Source organism: Camarhynchus parvulus, chromosome 10, assembly GCF_901933205.1.
Source record: "Camarhynchus parvulus chromosome 10, STF_HiC, whole genome shotgun sequence".
In the NCBI taxonomy this organism is placed as follows: domain Eukaryota; kingdom Metazoa; phylum Chordata; class Aves; order Passeriformes; family Thraupidae; genus Camarhynchus; species Camarhynchus parvulus.
Genome location: NC_044580.1, coordinates 8,305,437 through 8,325,027, shown reverse-complemented (window position 1 = coordinate 8,325,027; position 19,591 = coordinate 8,305,437). Strand labels below are relative to the sequence as shown.

At 39.0% G+C, this 19,591-nt stretch overlaps 1 protein-coding gene across 1 annotated transcript in view; it reads right to left on the bottom strand.

The window, feature by feature from the left end:
• FAM214A (family with sequence similarity 214 member A) overlaps nt 1–19,591 on the bottom strand; it is a 48,089-nt gene that overhangs the window by 2,896 nt on the left and 25,602 nt on the right. The window contains exons 2-11 of the mRNA XM_030955050.1: nt 13,946–14,130; nt 12,916–13,118; nt 12,355–12,480; nt 10,235–12,083; nt 9,458–9,574; nt 8,420–8,493; nt 7,496–7,604; nt 6,636–6,794; nt 4,760–4,828; nt 3,722–3,921 (exon numbers count right to left, since the gene is read on the bottom strand). Coding sequence (XP_030810910.1) covers nt 3,722–3,921; nt 4,760–4,828; nt 6,636–6,794; nt 7,496–7,604; nt 8,420–8,493; nt 9,458–9,574; nt 10,235–12,083; nt 12,355–12,480; nt 12,916–13,118; nt 13,946–14,130 — 3,091 coding nt within the window. The remainder of the gene's footprint in view (nt 1–3,721; nt 3,922–4,759; nt 4,829–6,635; nt 6,795–7,495; nt 7,605–8,419; nt 8,494–9,457; nt 9,575–10,234; nt 12,084–12,354; nt 12,481–12,915; nt 13,119–13,945; nt 14,131–19,591) is intronic.

Sequence of the window (19,591 nt, the reverse complement as noted above, 5' to 3'; positions counted from 1 at the left end):
TTATTAGCATGGTCTATTTTTAAACTTCTCAAGCTTGCTCTTTTCTATGAGTGATAATCCTGCAAGACTCCCTTTGCTCAGTAAATAGTGGTTCCCTGCAACATGACTTTTCTGAGCATGACATTTCAGAAAGATTGAAGGATGAGACAGTAGCAAAGTTCAAGGGATTCTTCTCATCTCTGCATCCCTTATCTATGTATTTTTTTTTCTTTTAGACAGGTCTACCCTAGTAATTGGGATTTAGAAATGTTGCTTTTTATACATGCAAATACATTCGAATAATCAAGACAAGCATTCCCTACATCCTTGCAGGGTGGTGATGGAGTGGCCAGCATGAGACTGACTCTGGAGCTGTGGCAGCTCCAGTAGTTTTGTGTAAAGAAATTTTAAAATCCCAACACAACCAAGGTCTCTGACAGATGGCGTCTTAGGAACAGTAACAACAGACAAATACAGGAATAATTAAACACACAAATATCAGATGCTAGAAAGTCTGGCAGAGGAACTTTACTGAAGAAATGACAAATACGAGCACAAACTCCCTATATGTATTTTATAGGCCATCACAATTCACAAAGAACAGAGTAATTCATGGAAACAGAATAATCCTGAAAAGCAGGATAATTATGAAAACATATGTAGCAAGATGTGTTTTGTAAGTGAAACAGACTACACAACACAACCTATAAAATCTGTAAGTAAAAGCATTAGGACAAGGATAACAATTTCCAGATAAGAAAGAATGCTGAGAGACCAGAAAGATCAAAAGCAGTTAGTAAATCAGTAATAGCAGGTATCTTCAGCTTCCACCAATGAAGATGTATGTCACATTAGGACAGTATTTTAAAAAAGTTTCTCAACACCTTGAGGAATCACTACTTTTAACAACCAGTTTCAGGTTTACCCTCCACTGAGCCCTCAGTAACAACCCCTGTTTAGCTGTTAGGCAACAGCAACTATGCTCCATGCAATTCCTGGCATTGTGTCAGTAACTAAGGCTGTTGACCAAGCTTTAAAATCTTGAAAAATGCTGAGCTGTGGGCAGGTTAGCTGTTTAATTACTTTTTACAAGGGTGCCAGAACGTGACCTAGAAACCCACAGATGGTCATCATCCCCACAACGCCAGGCAGAAACGAGGCACAAGCAGAGCTGAGCTCACAGCTCATATGCTCAAGTACATTTAATTACAAGACAAAAAGTCATTGCTTCACATGCAACAAAAAATTTATCCCTAAAGCATCTTCAAAAACCAACTTAAACTGCAGGTGCAACTCTTGGGGGGTTTTTAATAACGAATAAAGCTCTGCTGTGTGTGCAAGCTACATTTGGTGTCTCAATCCTGTAGCTGTGGGTACAAGTACAGTCTGATGGCATATTGAACAGAGCCTCAGCCATACAGAACTGCATGCAGAAGCTGCTCACACAATAAATCTGACACTTTAAAGACTGTTGTAGAAAATCTGGCCGCCAATGTTAAGCTCCAGACCTATGCAAGCGTTTTTGCTGAATTACCACTTGAAAAGGAGCTTTCATAATGTGAGTGCTGACAACTGTGATTAAGGCCTGCAAGCAGATGTGACCACAATGCAGCTCACTGGTGGTGACTTCATTTGTTTTTTTAAACAAAATTTCAATACATAAGCCTAAGATGCTTGTGCTCAATGACTACTGCAACTAGAACTGAAAGGCTGTTCTAAGTCAACTTGAGCTACAAACAAAAAGAAATCTGAATAGTTAAAACTTTTTAGGTTTGCATAACTTTTCAGTAAAGCAGGCTTGAGGAAACTTTGCTGCTTTTAAAAATAAAGCTTTAAAACCAACTTACACAAACTAATATACTACTAAGATTTTTTAAGCCCTCCTAATTAAAATCCATATTTAGTAAAGAAGGTTACTAAATGGACAACTGAGTCTTTTGTAAGACCCTAAGTGCTCAGTATAATAAAACACAAGACAGATCAACATAAGCTACTTTACTATTTGAAGGAGTTCTGCCATTCTTACATTATGAGAAAGGACCCAAAGCTTGGGCTTATCACTGAAGAAAAAACTTGTGGCATACTCTGTATTTTTTCACTTTCCAAAGTAAGCAGTTGAGCATCATAATTATGATTTTGGTTTTCCCATCAGAAATGGATGCATTTCCAATTACACATCATAAACCCACAAACTGCTCCCTACCAGAGGTCTGAAAGCTGAGCTGAATTGTACAGATATTTCAAATCAGAACTGCAACATTTCTGTCTCTCAGCAGGTATCAAATATAGGAAACTCTTAAAAAATACTTCCAGCTGTAACAGATGAGAGAACAGAAAGCAGGTTTGCCTTCAAATAAAAGTAATTCTTGATTATGTCAGTATTAAATTTACAAATAACATTAAAGTAGAAACTGAAAGGGGACACAAGACCACTACTCTTCATGCAGGCATGCCAGACCCAGCTGGCCACAGATTTTACCCACCCTGCAGCCAAGGCCTGTCCCCAGTTCCTCTGCATAGGCAGACCAATATTACACCTGAACAGAGCCTTCCATTGGGGCTACACACTTTTTCAGAATTTGCCCCAAAAGAAAAATTTTAGAAGGTGGTTAGGTTAGACCTTGCAAGTCAGTGTGGCCTGAAAGGCTGATCCAGGCTGAACTTCAGAATGGAAACACAGTTCAACAGCCTTCTCATGACTCTATTTTCACACTCCAGTAAACCAACACACTTTTTATGACTGTCAACTTCCATTTAATGGGAGAGTCTGGCTTAGAGTCACTGTTCTAGACAAGGTTGTGTTTGAAACGTCTGTGGGATAGAAATCAATGCCACTAAATAGGAAAAATAATATCCACCAGAAATAATTGTAAAACAACAGAGAAGTGTAAGATATTTGATTTTGTTGTGCTTGCTCACTTCAGAATGTCAGCTGCTGGTGGGTTTCCAAGTGCTGCAGTGAAAGCACTGGGTCTGTGTGTACAGACATTTCTTACTAAAAAAGCACACACAAAAAGTCTGCAAACTGCAGGAGGACAGAGTATATCTATCATTCCCCTTTGTTTCCAACTGCAGTTTCCAGAACACCCCAAGAGCAGCAGCACAGTGTCTACTTCCAGGCAGCGCTTTGTAAATCATTTAAGGAAGATTGAGTGAATATTTTATAAAGTGAAAGGTATCATCACCAGTATTGCATCATGAAACAGGCATTTACATTTTTGCCACTAAACACTGTATTTTTAGGAGTAGCTCAGACCATTTTTCATGTTACAAGCTATTCTGGTGAAGAGGCACATGTGAAGCACACCTTCCTTTCAGTGATCCTTAGTTTTGGCTTTTGCCCATGTAACACCCACTTTCCCTATTTCCCGTAACCTCAAAAAAAGTGCATTGATTCAGCCAGAACAACTTCTCTCTCGCTAAGAAAAGGTTTAAGCTTTTTAATGCTCTACAAAATACTTTAATGCCAAGAGAGAGCTTTGTGTTATATTTCAACTTTGTTTCTCCCAAGACAACCCAAATTATTTATTGCCACTTCTTCCTCTACTGTCTAGCTTAAAGACAAAGTTAGCATTCTTTTTTTAATTTTTTTCTTTTCATTCTTTCTTATTTCTGTATACAGAAAGGCTGGCTGGGAAAGAAATTACGACTTAAATTTTGGAAGATATTTTTTTGTGGTTTTGGCTTGGGTTTGATGGGGGTTTTTTGTTTTATTTTGGTGGTTTAACTTCAAGGAGCTTACCTCAGATGTATGAGGTAGCGTAGTAGCCTTTCTTCAGTCTGGTGACTGTTTTCTTTATTGACAGTTCTCTTGATTTCTCGTCTCACAGGAACAGAAAAAGTTCTTTGCCGTAGGAATGTTTGATGATTAGCTGGCATTTCTCTCAAGTCATAGATCACCACAAACATCTTCACCACAGTTTTGTTAGGGTTAAATAAGGTCTGAAAAGACAAACAGTTCAATACAATACTCTTTAGAGATGACAAATTTAAAAAAAACCAAAAACAAATCTAACCCAAACTTATCTGTCAAAATAGTTATCTATGCACTTTGTTTCTGTGCCATACAGAAACGTTTATGTAGAGACATTGTGAAGCCTTTCTGGTTTTCAACACTTCAGCTACCAGCAATTCCCATTTGAATTATATTATAATTATAATGCTAAACACAATCTAATCTGAATGAAACACTAGTATATGACTACTCTTACTTTGCTAATCAGCATTCCCGTTTTTGTTTATTTTTCCAGTCAGCTTTTTGTCTACACTGTTTTCCAGACACAATACACTCGCAGGAAGCACAGTGGTGGGCTCCGCTTTTAAACCTGAAATTATGAATGTGTTATCTTGGACTGGGTTCTTAAAAGAAAGAGTCAGTTCACTGGTTCTAAGCAATGACTGTGATTTACTTTTTATTACAAAAGTAAAGGTGGTGTTAAAATATTACAAAAAGTAGATACAATTATTCAATCTTAATTGCTTTAGAAGAATTTCAGGATTTGGACTGTGGCCTAATTACTTCCCCCTCACTTTTTCAAAGCCACAGTGTCCCCAGGTATTCCAAATCTCCTGGAACTGATTGTAAGACTCCTCAGAGCACAGAAGTGTTCAAAGATTGGGAATCTTTTTTGCCCCACACAGATTTCTACTTTGAATTACTACAGTACCTACTGAGATGCATATTTCCACTGCTAGCTTCATGCTCATCTCCAATAAACTCATCTGTGCATGACTTTCTGGATATTAGTGGTTTCAAGACACTTATCTGCTGAGTACGTACCACTTGTATTGTTCCTGAAGGCGGTACCCGATAACCCCTTTTACCAAGGGACTCTAAAGTAATTACACCCTACAAAAACAAAACCCATATTTAGGTCACAGAGATAAACAAATCAAAATGTTCTAGTCATGTAATTGCATTAATTTGAAACATAATCAGTAATTTATAAAAACTAAAAATAGAGAAGGCAATACATTTAAACTATGCAGTTAAAAAATCAACAGTAGGGCATTAAAGATACTTTGGCAGACCATTAAAAGCTGTGCAATAAGAGGTACATTCTCCTCTTGAAACAAGATTCAAGTTTCCACATCTTCTCCACATCAGGGAGCTAGGACAAAACAGAGCTTTCTTTTCAAAGCAGCTGGGAGGTTAAACCGAAACATTTGTCCCCTCCTTTCCATTTCTATATCACCTACAATTGCACCGATAATACTCCAAATCTCACAGAACTCATTTTTGCTTTTCAAAGGCAGCAGATGCACTTAATCTTCCATTCTAATCCAAACCTTAGGAAGGATGACATCTGCTTTTGTACCAGCTGTGATGCACAGAGCAGCCCCGCAGGCGCTGTGACTGCCAAGGCCGCGCTGGGGGCACTGCCACACGTCTGGGCACCCTGCAGGGCACCAGGGCTGCACAGGGCTTCACAAACCCAAACCAAACAACAACCAGAAACGGACCCCACAGCAGAGAAACTAGCTGTACAAACAGAAACAATGTTTCTGATGATGGAGGCACTACACAAATGCTGCATTAATCCTGCGAGACTCAGCCATAATAGCATATTTGGAAATAGCATGTGGAAAAGCCTGAAACAATGAAACCCAGCTAGGAAAATAAGCAATGCTACTTTTAACCATTTAAGGAGCCTGAGAATCCCTTCACCTCCTAGAAAATCACATGAAATAATCTAGAAAGATGAAAGCAAAAGAATGGATACTTTTTGCAGTGGTTAAAACATATACAAGTTTAAACTCAAAGCCATTACTTAAACTCTAAGCAATTTTATTTTCTAAATACTTTCCAAAACAGAAGGTCAGAAATGGTAACTGCTATGAATTTAAAATTTAAATCTAAATAATGGAATACTCAGATGTTCATTGCTTGACTTCCACGTTTAAACAAACCCTTTACTGTATATTAGATAGACGTACACATACAAAAATCTCTAAAAATTGGACCTGTTACCTACGTAAAATTAAGGTTCCTTAACAGGCATTCAGAACAAATCCAGCCTCTGATTCAATGCCAGCATACAAGACACTATTTTCTTTTTACAGAGGAGCACTTTGAGACATGCAAATCCCATGTGGAACAGAATTAGCACCCAGAGACTGAGAACACAAACACTGCATGGCTGCAAACATCAGCAAACCATGCACCTGTGAGGGTGCTGAGTGTCACCACAGCCCAGGCAGTATCTGCTTTAAAAGGAAGGGCTGAGTAACTTCCAAGGCTAAGGTCTCCATCAGCCCCCTGGCCTGCACCTAAGCCACTCTGCAGAGTGGTTAGTTGCCCAGAGCAGCTGCTTGTTGGGACAACAAAATGTATCCTGTTAAGTCCAGCTATTGCCTCACTGCTATTTTAAGTTAGATGGATAAAAAGAGATGTTGAGGGTTGATCACTGCAGTGTGAGGGGAGATAAATCCATTCAATATCCCAAGATGAGAACAGCTGAATGGTGGGGCAGAGAAGTAGAAGGAAAAGCACTAGTTAGGGAAAGGAAGGAGGACAGGAGAACTCTGTCACAGGCAGTTGAAAACAAGCCAGATCCCTGCAAATCTTTACTTTCTGAACCCTCTACTCACCAAGCTCTTGCTCTTCACCTCCACATATCAGAACTTATTTAAAATAAATCCAACCACACATTTACCATGTAAGGAGAGGGAGCATTGTCATCTGAAACGCTGTAGAATGACACCTCAACTGGCAGAGTCATGTGCGTGGGACAAAAGACTCCACTTGCTCCCACCTCTGCTGTGAAACCCTCCACAACACCCAGCGGGTCCAGGCGGAAATTCAGGACAGATTCCTGAAAAACAAAACACACACAGCTTAGCTTGGGATCACCTCAAGTAAAACAGAGTATAATTTCTGTCATAAATTCTGTAACCAGGAAATAAGTGCAAAAGCTCAAAGAGAACTTGATTGCAGCAGGATCTATGCTTGATTTTCAACATATACTATCTGAAAAAAATTAATTAACCTAGATTATGTAACCTTCCCTAACAAATTCAACTCTGTACTTCACAAGACAGTACAGTATAACCCTTTAATGCACTGGCTAATGCTTGCTGTTATTGCTATATGAAGTGAAGAGCTGGAGCCTACACTTCAAACACATTCTGTTTAACACACTGATTTAATCCAGTTTTTGTGACATACTAAGTAGACTTTAGGAGTGAAAATGTAAATCCTTTTTTCTAGGTAAGTACATTATAAACCTGAACAATTACAGGTTATTAAATCTCATTTATGGCAACAGAACATCTTCTAACTTGACCGTAGTGGGAAACAAAAGCTTAAGCAACTCATTGTATTTGATTCTCTGAGACCGAAAATGTCTGGGGCATGAAATAAGTGCCTTTACAGCTGGAAATGAAAACAAATTTTATTCAATTCAGTCAGGAACTTTTACATTCTAATAGTGCTGGAATTGTTCACAGTAATATACTTTTAAAAGCAGTACAGAAGAGTAAAAATACCACAAGAATTCTAGAGAATAGGCAATACCTCAAAGTTTCCCAGAAGGCTCAGACTTGTTACTGGGGGAGCACTAGAACTTAGAAATGGTTTCCCATGGCTGTCTGGATCACTGTCTTTGTTTATACATTGTTGTGGGCTATTAAAAAAAGACAGAATAAATATAAACACGTTTGCTTTTGTCTTCTGGGTATAAACAGCTCTAGAAAGAATAATTTACTTACTGTACTACAAAATGTTGTTCTAAAGAAGTAACAGTTGAACATTGCTTATTAATACTTTAGCAGAACATTTTCTAGTTGACTGAAAAAATATTTTTACCAGCTTTACATTACAAGGGATAAAGACAATAAAAAATTGTTCTTTAGCTCCATTTGCAGGAATCAAAATATCATATTTTCTCTTGTATGTGGGTACTTTTTTCTCATATTCTCATATGAGATATGAGATATATCTCATATTTCCAACACCAAACTACCATATCAAAAGCTGTTTATGTTAGATGTATTAGTGTATGAAAGGTTATGATTGGCCCTTTTTAAAAGTCTGGTTCTCTGAACAAGTGAAGACAAAATGCTTAACATGTTCAACACTAAGAACAAAATACAACACAAAAATAACATTGGTTTGAAGGAGAATCAACAATTACTAGCTTATGAAAACTCAAGTGTATCTCTGAAAACTCTGAAAACTCAAGTGTATCTGACAGCATATCTACCCCTGCATGGGACAGAATTCATTCTGCCAGCAGTTTTCATTTCATGGCTATGTCCCAGAACTGTGCTAACCTGGAAACTCCCAGGGCAACTCAGCTGCTGAGCCTTGTATCAAAATAACGATTCTTTTGAAAGCATTTTTTGTCTTTGCTAACATGCTTTGATTTTGCATATAAATATATATATACACATTAAGCCTCCCTCAAAAATCTCAATGTTTCTGGTAAATAAAACATACCTTCTTGCAGACAGACATTTCAACAATGATGAATCCAGATCAAAGCACCCAGACTGTGTTTTCCTTTGAGGAACCTCAACAAGGAAAGAAGATGGTAATTTGAAAACTGAACTGCTACCACAGACAATTTTGCCAAGTAAGCACATTTTGCCAAGAATTTTCATTACATTATAAAACTACAAAAACAGAGCAGAGAATGTAATTCCTATACATTTTAAACTTAGTGAAGAAAGTTGTAGGATTATTAATGATGAGACTGTAAATTCTGATTAACAGGAAGTGTTTCAATAAAGACATTCAGGAAGCTGATGTCTCTTTGGAACAGGACAGAACATTACTAATAAACAGGCTGTAACAATTTCCATCCAATTTCCCTGAAAATATGACAGCCTTTACAGGCAAGGAAGAATAAAGCATCCCGTGTGTTGATTACAGGACATTGCTACTTCAGTAGCTTTAATAGGAACTGCCTGGTTTTTTAAAACTCCAGACAACCTACCAAGAACTGCAACACTTCCCCAGTGTCTGCCTTATCACAGCAGCTTTGTTCACTAAGTCATTCCATGACACCTCTGGTTACTGAAGAATATACAGTACAAACTGTTCACAGAAACAAAGGCTTTGGAATAATGGGCAATCAGGTGTTAAAAAGGAACACAAAATTCCCTACAAGACAAAATGTTAAGTTACACTTAAAACACTGATCTTCAAAATGCTTTCTTTTGTGCTCTAAAATAGCACCAAAGAAAGCATTGTTTCCATCCATTTTTCAATTTAATGCCACCTTTTGTTAATCTTGATATGATCAAGATTGAACTACTATGCCTTTAATATTTTCTTTTCCAAAATTATCAGTCAGCCTAATTTACATGTTAATTCTCATTTAAGCATTAATTTCCACTCAAAAGAGTATTCACTGTGACACAAAGTAAATACACACCCTTCACCTAGGTATTTTGTCAAATTTTGTGCCATGCACAGACATTAGAAGAACAAACAGTCCCTTTCTCAGCTAAAAGAATTTCAAGAATAACTTACAGGACTCGAAAGCAGAGGCAGTCCAGTTCTGGGATGAAAAGCCTTGGTTGAAGTTCCATCCAGGGATCGAAAATTGTGTTTCTTCCATGCATTTGTGTGTTTTAGAGGTGGTGCTTTCTGCCAGCAAAACAAATTTACTGAGCTTATCAGTGGGATATTTCAGTGACCTGTCATGGTAACACTCACTTGCTGTAAGGGAGAAGACTCCTGACAGGTGGATCTACATCACACTAGCATGGGATGAAACATTCAGCAGAAATTCCCCTTGACTCAATCTACAGCTACACAGACTGCCCCTAACACATGACATTCCATACTCAGATGGGTGCATTTCTACAAACCAGGGTGCCTCCCTGCCCATGGAAACAGTCATTCACAACTCTGTCACCATGAGGGGAAGAGGACAGTTAGTCCTTCTCCATGTTAAACTGATCAAGTTTAGGGGAGGCACCACCGGCCAAGTTACCCCATCGCACAGAATCATTTGATAGGTCACCTTTGTCAGCTAGGCCATGGCACTAAATTGTTTCTTGAACACCTCCAGGGATGGTTCAATTGTTTCTTGAACACCACCTGGGCAGTCCATTCCCATGCTTAACCCTTTCCATGAAGAAATTTTTCCTGAGTTACTTCAGGCCAAGACTGCAATGGTAATACACTGCTACCTGCAAGTCAGGCTGAAATTCCTCTTCATGCTGGCCCCCAGCAGATAGAGGGTACAAGCTATGTAGCAAAGGGCAGCTAGAGGAATTATTGCCTGTTCCCAAATGTACTTACCTGTACATCTGGGTTCTTCTGCCGCTCACACTTAACCACATTGTCTTCTGCAGGTTTCTTCTGAGAAGTGCTTTGAAAATCAAGGCCTGTTGGGTCTTCATTCTCGTCATGTGCAGTTTTTGTTTTATCTTGTTTGGTTTTGGTTTTGAAACTGTCATGGTCTTTATTTAAATAATTTTCAATACTAACAAGTTGTGTATTTTGCTCATAAATAATTGGTATTCTGGAGTCTCTGTCTAAACACTTGAGCTCATTTTTGTGCAAAGAGTCAGACACCGGGATCACAGTTGCTTTTTTTGTACCTTCAAGTATTCTGCATTTTTCTATCTGTATATTATTACAACTGTCTGTGCCATTGTTCTCACTAACAACTGTTCTTTCTTTAAGTTTATTTGTGCAAATCTGTTCATCAATGCTGCTGGGATTTGAACCCTGTTTAATTCTATTGGTTATCTGGTCTTTCTGTGTGTAACCAGAATGTATTTCCAATTTATCTGGAATTTCAGATTTGTTTTCTTTAATACATGATGATGATATGTGAATGCTACTAAATGCATGAGAAGTTTTATTTGAAGTCTGATGAAATGAATTTTGGACAGCTTCACTGGGTTTTGCTAAAACCAATTTTCTCCTTGCTTGGACTTTTAGAGAAGTCTTCGATTCTCCATCAAACCTAGAAGGACTGATAGGAGTATCAGGTGTCTTTGTCCCTGATTTACTGCTGTCTTCCAACAAAGAAAATTTTGATTTAGCAGAAGAAACAGGAGACGATTCCTTGCCTTTCTTCAGCAAATTTTCATCTTCGTACGTACTTCGGAAAATTTTTGACGTGACTGGACTAGCCTCATGCACTTTGAATGGACGTCCAGCAACATGGGAAGTGGCTGGATCACAATGGATCAAGTGCTGGGCAATCCTTGCTATCACCTCCTGGCGCTCCTGGAGCAGGGAATCAATCAGGGGGTTACCCTCCCCTGCTGACTGACGGCCACAGTGGCTCCCTGGAACACGGGCATCAAGCGGGGTGATCTCTGGCACTGCTCTACTTTTGCCTTCATCACCATCCTCCTGTATTGCATTGTCTAAGTTGGCAGCAGGAACAGGGGAGTTTTCCTTGCTTTTCCTTGGCAAGTTTTCCTCTTCGAAAGTGCTCCGAAAAGCTTTTGGTGTAGCTGAGATGTTTTCATGTGTGGTGAAAGGACGCCCAGCAACAGCTGGTGAAGTAGCTGGATCACAGTGAATCAAGTGCTGAGCGATCCTTGCAATGACTTCTTGTCGCTCTTGAAGTAAAGAGCCTATCAAAGGATTGGTTTCTCCTGTGGGCTGATGAGAGCAATGACTGTTTGAAACACGGGAATCCACCAGAGAGTAGGATTTAAAAGTTCTGACTGGTGTTTCGTGAGCCTGTGTCTTATTGTCTGCTGTGGCATTATAGCACTGAACTTTGGACTGCGACGCCCCAAAGTCAGATCCCAGTCCAGTAGATGGATAAAGTTTTAAATTTCTAAAAGATGTGGTAAATTCAGGTATCTTTTTTCCATTAAGTAGGCCTTCAGGTGTCATTGTCCATGTCTGCTTCCCACGAAAACGTAGTGGACTGGAAGCGCTGCATTGCTGAGCAGCACTGGGATCGCTGCGCTGATGGAACTTTCGCTCTTGCATTTGCTTTTCGTAAAAGCTAAGGTTGGTGTGAATACTGCAGGTCAAAACTGGGTAGTTGGATTGCCTGGGCAGAGACTGGACGCTGACCCTCAAGGCCACATTGTGAGAAACATTAGGAACAGGAAAGACATGCTCAGTGGGTGTCTGGGAGAACGTCCATTGCAAGTCCACATCTGCAGCGCTCACCCTGAAACAATACCAAAGGGCATTTTACAAAAATAGCTAAATGAAAAGTTTTTAATTATCTACTTTGTAACAAATATCTAAGAAAAAGCACTAGAAACATCAGCAACTGCTGTACTTTGCACAGTACACAAATCCTATCGAACTGCCAAAGTACCAGGCCAACAATATGGCACCTTTTGAAAGCAAGCAGGAAACAGGAGAGAAGAATGACTTTAAGACCAGCTGCAGCAATCTGCAAACAGCAAACCAGTTTTTTTCCATTGCAGGTGTACCTGTACAGGATGTTTCGGGGAACAGCACCATGTGAAACACTGAGCCACGCACTCAGCTGAGAGAAGAAAACAAAGGAACGAACTGCCAGTAAAAGGGTCTTCTCTTCAATAAATCGATCGCCACTCCTAAGCATTTAAAGACAAAGACATGAGTGTTGGTAAGAGTATTCAGACACCTATTAGAACTAGAACATTGTCAGATCTTCAACCAGAAAATAAAATACAGCTTAATCAAGCAAAGCAAAAACTCCTCAAATGTTTTGAAGATTCCAGAGCCTGATTTGTTTTTATACACATGAAAAAAATTTGACATAGCAAATGTTACATATTGCCACTTGCAGCCAGGATCATTTCATACTCTGCACTGCACAATGTGCACTGCAGAAATTTTGAGTATAAGACGACTAAAATTGAAATGCTTCGATTTCACTAGCAAACAGTGGTTTTCTTAGATCAGTCCTCATGGCAAAGAGCCAGTTCAAAACCACTAACTGATTATTTTAAGGATTTTAATATGACAAGATTCTTGCAATTATCAACTAATCCTCATATCCAACTTACTGTCGAGGAACTGGCTCCAAAATCCACCTTTCTAACAGCAATGCATCTTGTTTGATTGCAGGATCATTTAAATCATTCCCCTCTGTGGTGGGCCCTTCATCACTATAGCAACAGTCTGGAAGTAGCATCACTTCTACCATGATTGGAATATTGTTCTTCCACAGAAGCATAACCTCAGATCTGGTTCGTCTGGCCTGACGACACTGAGGGAAAGCAAAATGTCAACATACATAAGCCATAAAAATACTAGCCAGATTTAAATGTGATTTAAAAGCACATTCTAATATACTAAAGAAAGGTAAGGGTCAAATTCTGTTTGGTTTCACCAAATCAGAAATAAGATTCCAGAGTTATTAAATGAAAAAATAATTAACACCTCCTTTACAGTTGCCATTTGAGCAGCTTTCTTTAGGAAATTTAAAAAGCTCATAAAAATGCATTTCCCCAACCACTGCACTTTGCTACCTTGCAGTTATCTCTCACAAGGCACCCTCTTGGGTAGACAGACTCAAGCAGTATCTTTACAAATTCTGTGTCTTGGAGCAGGCTAACTTCTGCATGAATATAACTTAAATTCCCACAGTACTTAAGAACTTTTACTTGAGAAATTGAATGCTCCAACCTTACTCCCAAATAGCCAGGCTAGATTTGATGTGCTCGTGTTTTTTGGATCACTAACTTTTCCAGAACACCTGGAAAAGCAAAAAGTTAGGCAAGTCAGCCTACATTTTCTCAAAAGAAACCCCAGACCAAGAATACTAAGTATAGTGCTTGTCATTTGCATAATAAAGATTCAAGCAGGCACTGCATTCAGGTAGTCATGCAGAACTTCATGTTCAAGGATAAAAGGCTTAATGATCTCTCATTTTAAGGACAGATCTATTATTAGCAGGATACTGAATTACATACTCATTTAAATGAAGGACTGCCAGAAAGCCATTGTTACTCATGCTGAACTGTGAATCTGCTGTGGGGTTCTTTAACCACAGGAGCAAGGATTTGTGACATGAAATGGGTACCACCACCATACCTGAGCCAGTTTGTCGCTGCATTCATGCTTAGTCGTTGGTGGCTGACTCGACTGTGCTGGTGGGCAGTGAAAGCCCTCTGTCCTGCCCTTGATGGAGTACTCTGGTGTCCGGCCCTCCGTGATCAGCAGGGCCAGGGAGACCAGGAACTCCTCAGCTTCATACTCAAAGTATTCATCCAAAGTATCTGCCATTTCAAAAAGACAAAAATTAATGACATTTGCTAGATAACAACTGTTGGCAGACTCTGCAGTTTGTTTCAGTTACACTTGAAATGAGAGTGGGCTATGGGAAATGGATCTTTGTGTCAGACTGGCTGTACATCCCACAAAACCCACCCCCCCCCCCCAACTCCAGCACCACAAAACAACTTTCCTCATCTCATAATGTTGTCACCATAAACAAAGAACTTTGTTTTTCTACAGCTTTTCTAGAAGACAAAAGGTTCCCTGGGCTCTTGTTGGAGAAGTCTAATGGCAGTATGACTTGGCATTATTATTATCATCTGACAGATGGAATAAGAAGCCACAATATATCATAAAGTAGATTAAAAATTGAAGAAGAAGAAGAAAGAAATATTTACTTCTATTATGGAAAAAGTGGGACACAATGTTCTTTAAGATTTTTATTGCAAGTCCCTCCTGCTGAGAGCAAGGCTTACTTCAGAGGTCCATTTTTAGTTCCCACTAACACATAGGAAATGCTCTGAAGAAACATACAGGCTATTCATTGTTTTGTACCACGGTCAGTCTAAACTTGTGCAAAGAATGAAAACTCAACAAGTCTCTGTAGACAAAGCAGCAGCTGGCATTGCTCTTCATGAAGAGCCCTGGCACACAGCTCCTGCAGAGTTAAGAGGCACCATTTTATGGTGTTTTATAGAGCGCCCTTCTCCTCCTCCTCCCTCATCACGAGGATGTCACCCATCATTCAAACAGATTTAAGTACAACCAGATCATGTCGTTCCCCTCACTGCTTCAAAACACTTCAAGTTTCAAAATTATTTAATTACTGAAGAGGTTACAGAAAACTCTCATTTCCATGAAAGCTAAAATATATTCCCTTCAAAGCCTATTTTAAGAGCAGCAAAGAAAAGCAGGTGGAGGCAGGGCTGCCAGCAGTTCTTTACCTTTATTTTGATGCTTTAGGGGAACAAAAGCACCTGACATCTTCACAATTTTAGCTTAAATGTCCTATGTCATCCACCAAAACTGCCACAGGGAGCGAGTTAATTTCTATTCACGTTTCAATTATCATGCATCAAACACCTTTCAGAAGACTTTTTTGTCTTGGTTCCCTAATGGCAGAGCATTTGGCAAACACTGCACTGGCAGACTTGAGAGATGCACACAAGAATGGATGCATGAAACAAAAGCTCCAATTAAACGTGCAATTATCTGCATATGCAAATCACGAAGTGTGTACAACTAGCTTTTGCATGTACATATTTGCCTAGCCCAGGCTTGTACACCATGGACCCCAGGGCTTACAGACTATTTGAAGGGATCTACACAAGGTAAGTAAGAGAAGTCAGCCCACTGCTGAAGAAGAGCCAGAGGACAGAGGAATTACCCTGGAGGACCCCATATGGCATGTGAACAATACATTAATTCATCTGGCATAAGTTAAAATGGTCATTCACCTGATGGATGGCAAGAAATATCTAATAAAGGGTGCATGAAAGATTAAAGGAATGGTAAATAACAGAGAAGACAAGCCTCTGAGGTAGTGATATGAGTCACCTACAAAATTAGGCACCTGCACTTTTTTTTTTCAGCTGGAAGTCTGGTAAACAATAGGCAAGTCATACCTGGGAATAGGAAAATGGAATTTGGGAAGACTCTGAAAAGGATTTGGATATACAACAGACAAAAAAAAAAAAAATGCATCATTATCTTGCTGCTAAGTTCATCTTTATATGTCCAAAGGCCATGGTAATTTCAAGAAAGTCACAGCAGGAAGGATCACTACTGGAGTATTTTGCATACTCTGACATAGAAGTTCAAAAATCTAGAAAGTTTTCAACAGGAGTGAAATGAATTTAAACAAGAATTGTCTCATGCTTAGCAGACTAAACAAAACTAATTCACCCCAACAAAAATCTGCAAGAAGAATTGTTTTTAGTTAAAATACATAAAAACCGTATTATTTCTAATTAAAACTGTAAAGAGAGTCTGATCAAGATCAGCATGTGCACAGTAAAATGTGATACCTGAAAATGTATACTAGAGAATTTTAAGTGACAAGTACCAGTAATACAGACATGCCCTTCAATTACCATTAGCAGCTTACCAGTAGACTTTTTATTATTTAGCTCTCTTTTTAAGAAGATAACCCATATGTTATCATAATCTTTTGGACTTGACACAAATTAATGGACAAATCCTATGGCCTGAGTGCTTCTGCTGAGCAGCTAGATTTAGGCAAAAAAAAAAAATCCCTTTTTTTGCATTAAAAAGCCTCTAATACCAAATCCTATATTGCCTACCTAAAATGCTCAGTGCCTTCACAGAGCTGTCACAGGTCACTACAAGGCATAGACAGTTTAAGATGTTCAGATGAAAGATCCAGTGAATAGTAAATAAGCAAGATCTAGTGAATAAAGCCAGGTACATATTCTGAAATAATCATCACTCAAGAATCAGATTACATACACAGTATTGATTTATGTAAACAGAAAAAGCTCACTTCCAAGTTCAATTTACAAATATTGCCTGTGCTCCTGTATCAGACCTATTATTTCAGAAGCAACTAGTTTCTTGCCTTAAAAATGGAAGAGAAGGCCCAACTAGCTAAAGAGACATATTTATATAGTTATATTGGCTGCAGTTACAAAAACACCACGTTGTTTCAAAATAAAAATGGCATCACTAAAAAGCCTGTGTTGAACTAGGAAATGCTGCAGCATTATAAAGACATGGCCAGTACTTTAAAATCATGTCAGCAAGGGAATCAACCAGTTATTTGATCTGGACTTAAAAAAATAAATTAAAGCACAAACAACAAGAGGTATCAAGAAATATATTTTTTCCTACAAAGTTCATGTGGCATAATATCTTTTTTTAGCTCCACTAGATTTATATACCATTTAGCAACTTCTAAGGGTTTTCATAAAGGAAAAAATCCTATAACCATTGAGAAGCCTGGTAATTGTTCCTATACAACAGACACAGATGATGCAAGTTGATGTAATTGAGGACAATGTGGAATGACATTTATAGAAACAGCAAACTCAGTGTTTAGTTAAAAAAGTCTTACTGTGTGTGTGTAACTGTTTGGTTTTGTGTATGAATCAGCCCCAGGACACATCATATATTGTGTATAGAATAGCCTCAATCCTATAACCTGACTATACAACTATGATTATTGTTCTGCTTCATTTCTAGCACTGCAACATGCCAAGTATATAGCATAAAATATGCATCTCTGCACTGTCTGGGTTTATTCTCCTTAAAATAGCAAAAAATCCAGTTAGCTGACACAAGTAAATAAGAATTAAACTAATAAGGCACTACTTCCCTCTAACCAATACATTATAACTAAAGGTTATTGACCAGGTGGGCACAAGAGATAGCAGCAGGTGTCAGACTACTCTAGAAGGAAGAAAGAGAAATTTAAATTTAGACTGAAGCTACTGTGCATAGAGCAAAGCATACAATACTGGAGAACTGAATATACAATACTGAAACTTTGTTTTCCTTTGCCTCATGCACATATCAACCTCAACAAAGACTGATTTTCTACACCTTCTCAAAAACCAGAAAAGCCCATTTCACCAGAAATGTCAAAGAGTCTTCACATGTCAAGAGTCTTCCTTGTCCTCCTACCTCCACTACACACAGGTGTACGAGCACTGGAATACAGAATAAGAACCAACAATCCCCCCCCCAAAACTGAAATTGGCTCACATCCTGAAACACCAATTAAGGTTCGTTATGTGGTAGTAGGTATTCACAAATCCACTTAACTGTAACCCAAGGACTCTCTGAAAACTTCAGTTAATTGAGTTATGCTTAGCTGACTCCTTTCCCAACTAGGTCACGCTTGTGCAGACCAACTCCCTTCCCTTTCCTATCACAGCTTTTTCTGTAGTAATCACAGAAGATGTTTTCCTGAAATACATGTTTTAGAAGAGCATTTAATCTGTTTTCTAGGCTTAGGCCAGGAAACAAAGACATTTGGTATCATGTAACCCATTGTGTCCCAGGTGCCACCAGCAGATGCACGTGGGAGCTGCTGCCCTGTCCTGCCTGGGCACAGCAAGGCAATAAAGGGCCCCAGCAGAGCCTCTCCTGCCCTCTGCTACTCTCCCATCATGACCAGGCTGTGATACAATCACAGTCTCTCCTAGTCCATGCTTATTTTATTGTCCTAGAACCTCTCATACTGCACTGCTCACCACAACTGTCTACCAAACTCATCCTCTTCTCAGAAAAAGAGCTCATTTTTGCAAAGAGACTTTCTTCAAAGGAAGACAATTTAGTTCAACTGAAAGTATCCTTTAATCCTGACCTTTACTGATTGAGGGCTACTTCCTTTGAGCATCAATGAAACAACTAATAATTGTCCTTGAATATGCTCTGTAACAGCCCAGACCTTTCCTGGAAAATCTTTAGGCACCCATAATGGATTTTGAAGGCCACTGATAAAAAGTAATCACATTCCTATTTTACTCAGAAAGTTGAACCCCAGTAAGCAAAATACTTAAGAAAAATGGAGTGCATGGTGTAGCCTGTTGGGATGCCCAGCTGATCAAGCCCTGCTCCTGCCCTGCCCAGTGGGCACTGTGGCATGGCTGCCCACATCTGCTCTCTCCTTCCTTTCTCAAAGACTAAAGGCATGGCTTAAATATTTGGATTTCTTTGTTGTGCTCTCAGTACAGGCAGTCCCTAAGGAGACACTTCAGTCCAAGGCTCCCATGGCAGGAGAGTCAGGTACACTGGAGGAGAAGTGGCTGCACTGTCAGAACTCAGAACCCATCACCTCCCAGCAAGGGCAGTGCCCTGCATTGAAAAAAAATACAGCAAAAGCCCTTCCTGCAAATCAATCAACTCTGAATAAGTTTTATATCTTGCCATTCCAAGAAACAGGTTAAAGGTACTTCCACATTTTAAGAGTAAGGCAGGGATTCAAGAAACTACTGTAAAGGAAATGAAACACAATGTAAACCTTTGACTAACAGCTTCTCTTCTGGAATTAGAAACACCTACAGATGCTTTGGTTAACTAATTCCATGTTGTGCTTCACTTCAAAAGAAAGTTGCCCTTGAATCCCCCAAATTCAAGATTCTCTAAATGAGCAGTCATGTTGTGTCTGCATATTACAAACCCATAATTATATCTGAAGTCACACGCTTCAAAAGCTTTGTAATATTAGGAGTTTAGGTATAATTTAAGCTATCAAGAGTTAAAGTTATGAGATGGCCTACTTTTTTCAAGAAACAAGCTATTAGTTTCTTAAACTCAAGCAAATGCTTAATTTAGGAAGAATCCTATACAGATTGACACACATTGCCAACTGTCTTACATTCTTATGGGTCAAGATCTTTGAGCTCAGGGACAGCCATTGTGAAAACATGAGGAGAGCAGCACCATAATTCATCTTATTGTTACTCTGCTTACTTTTTCCAGGGTGCCAAACTGAACCAC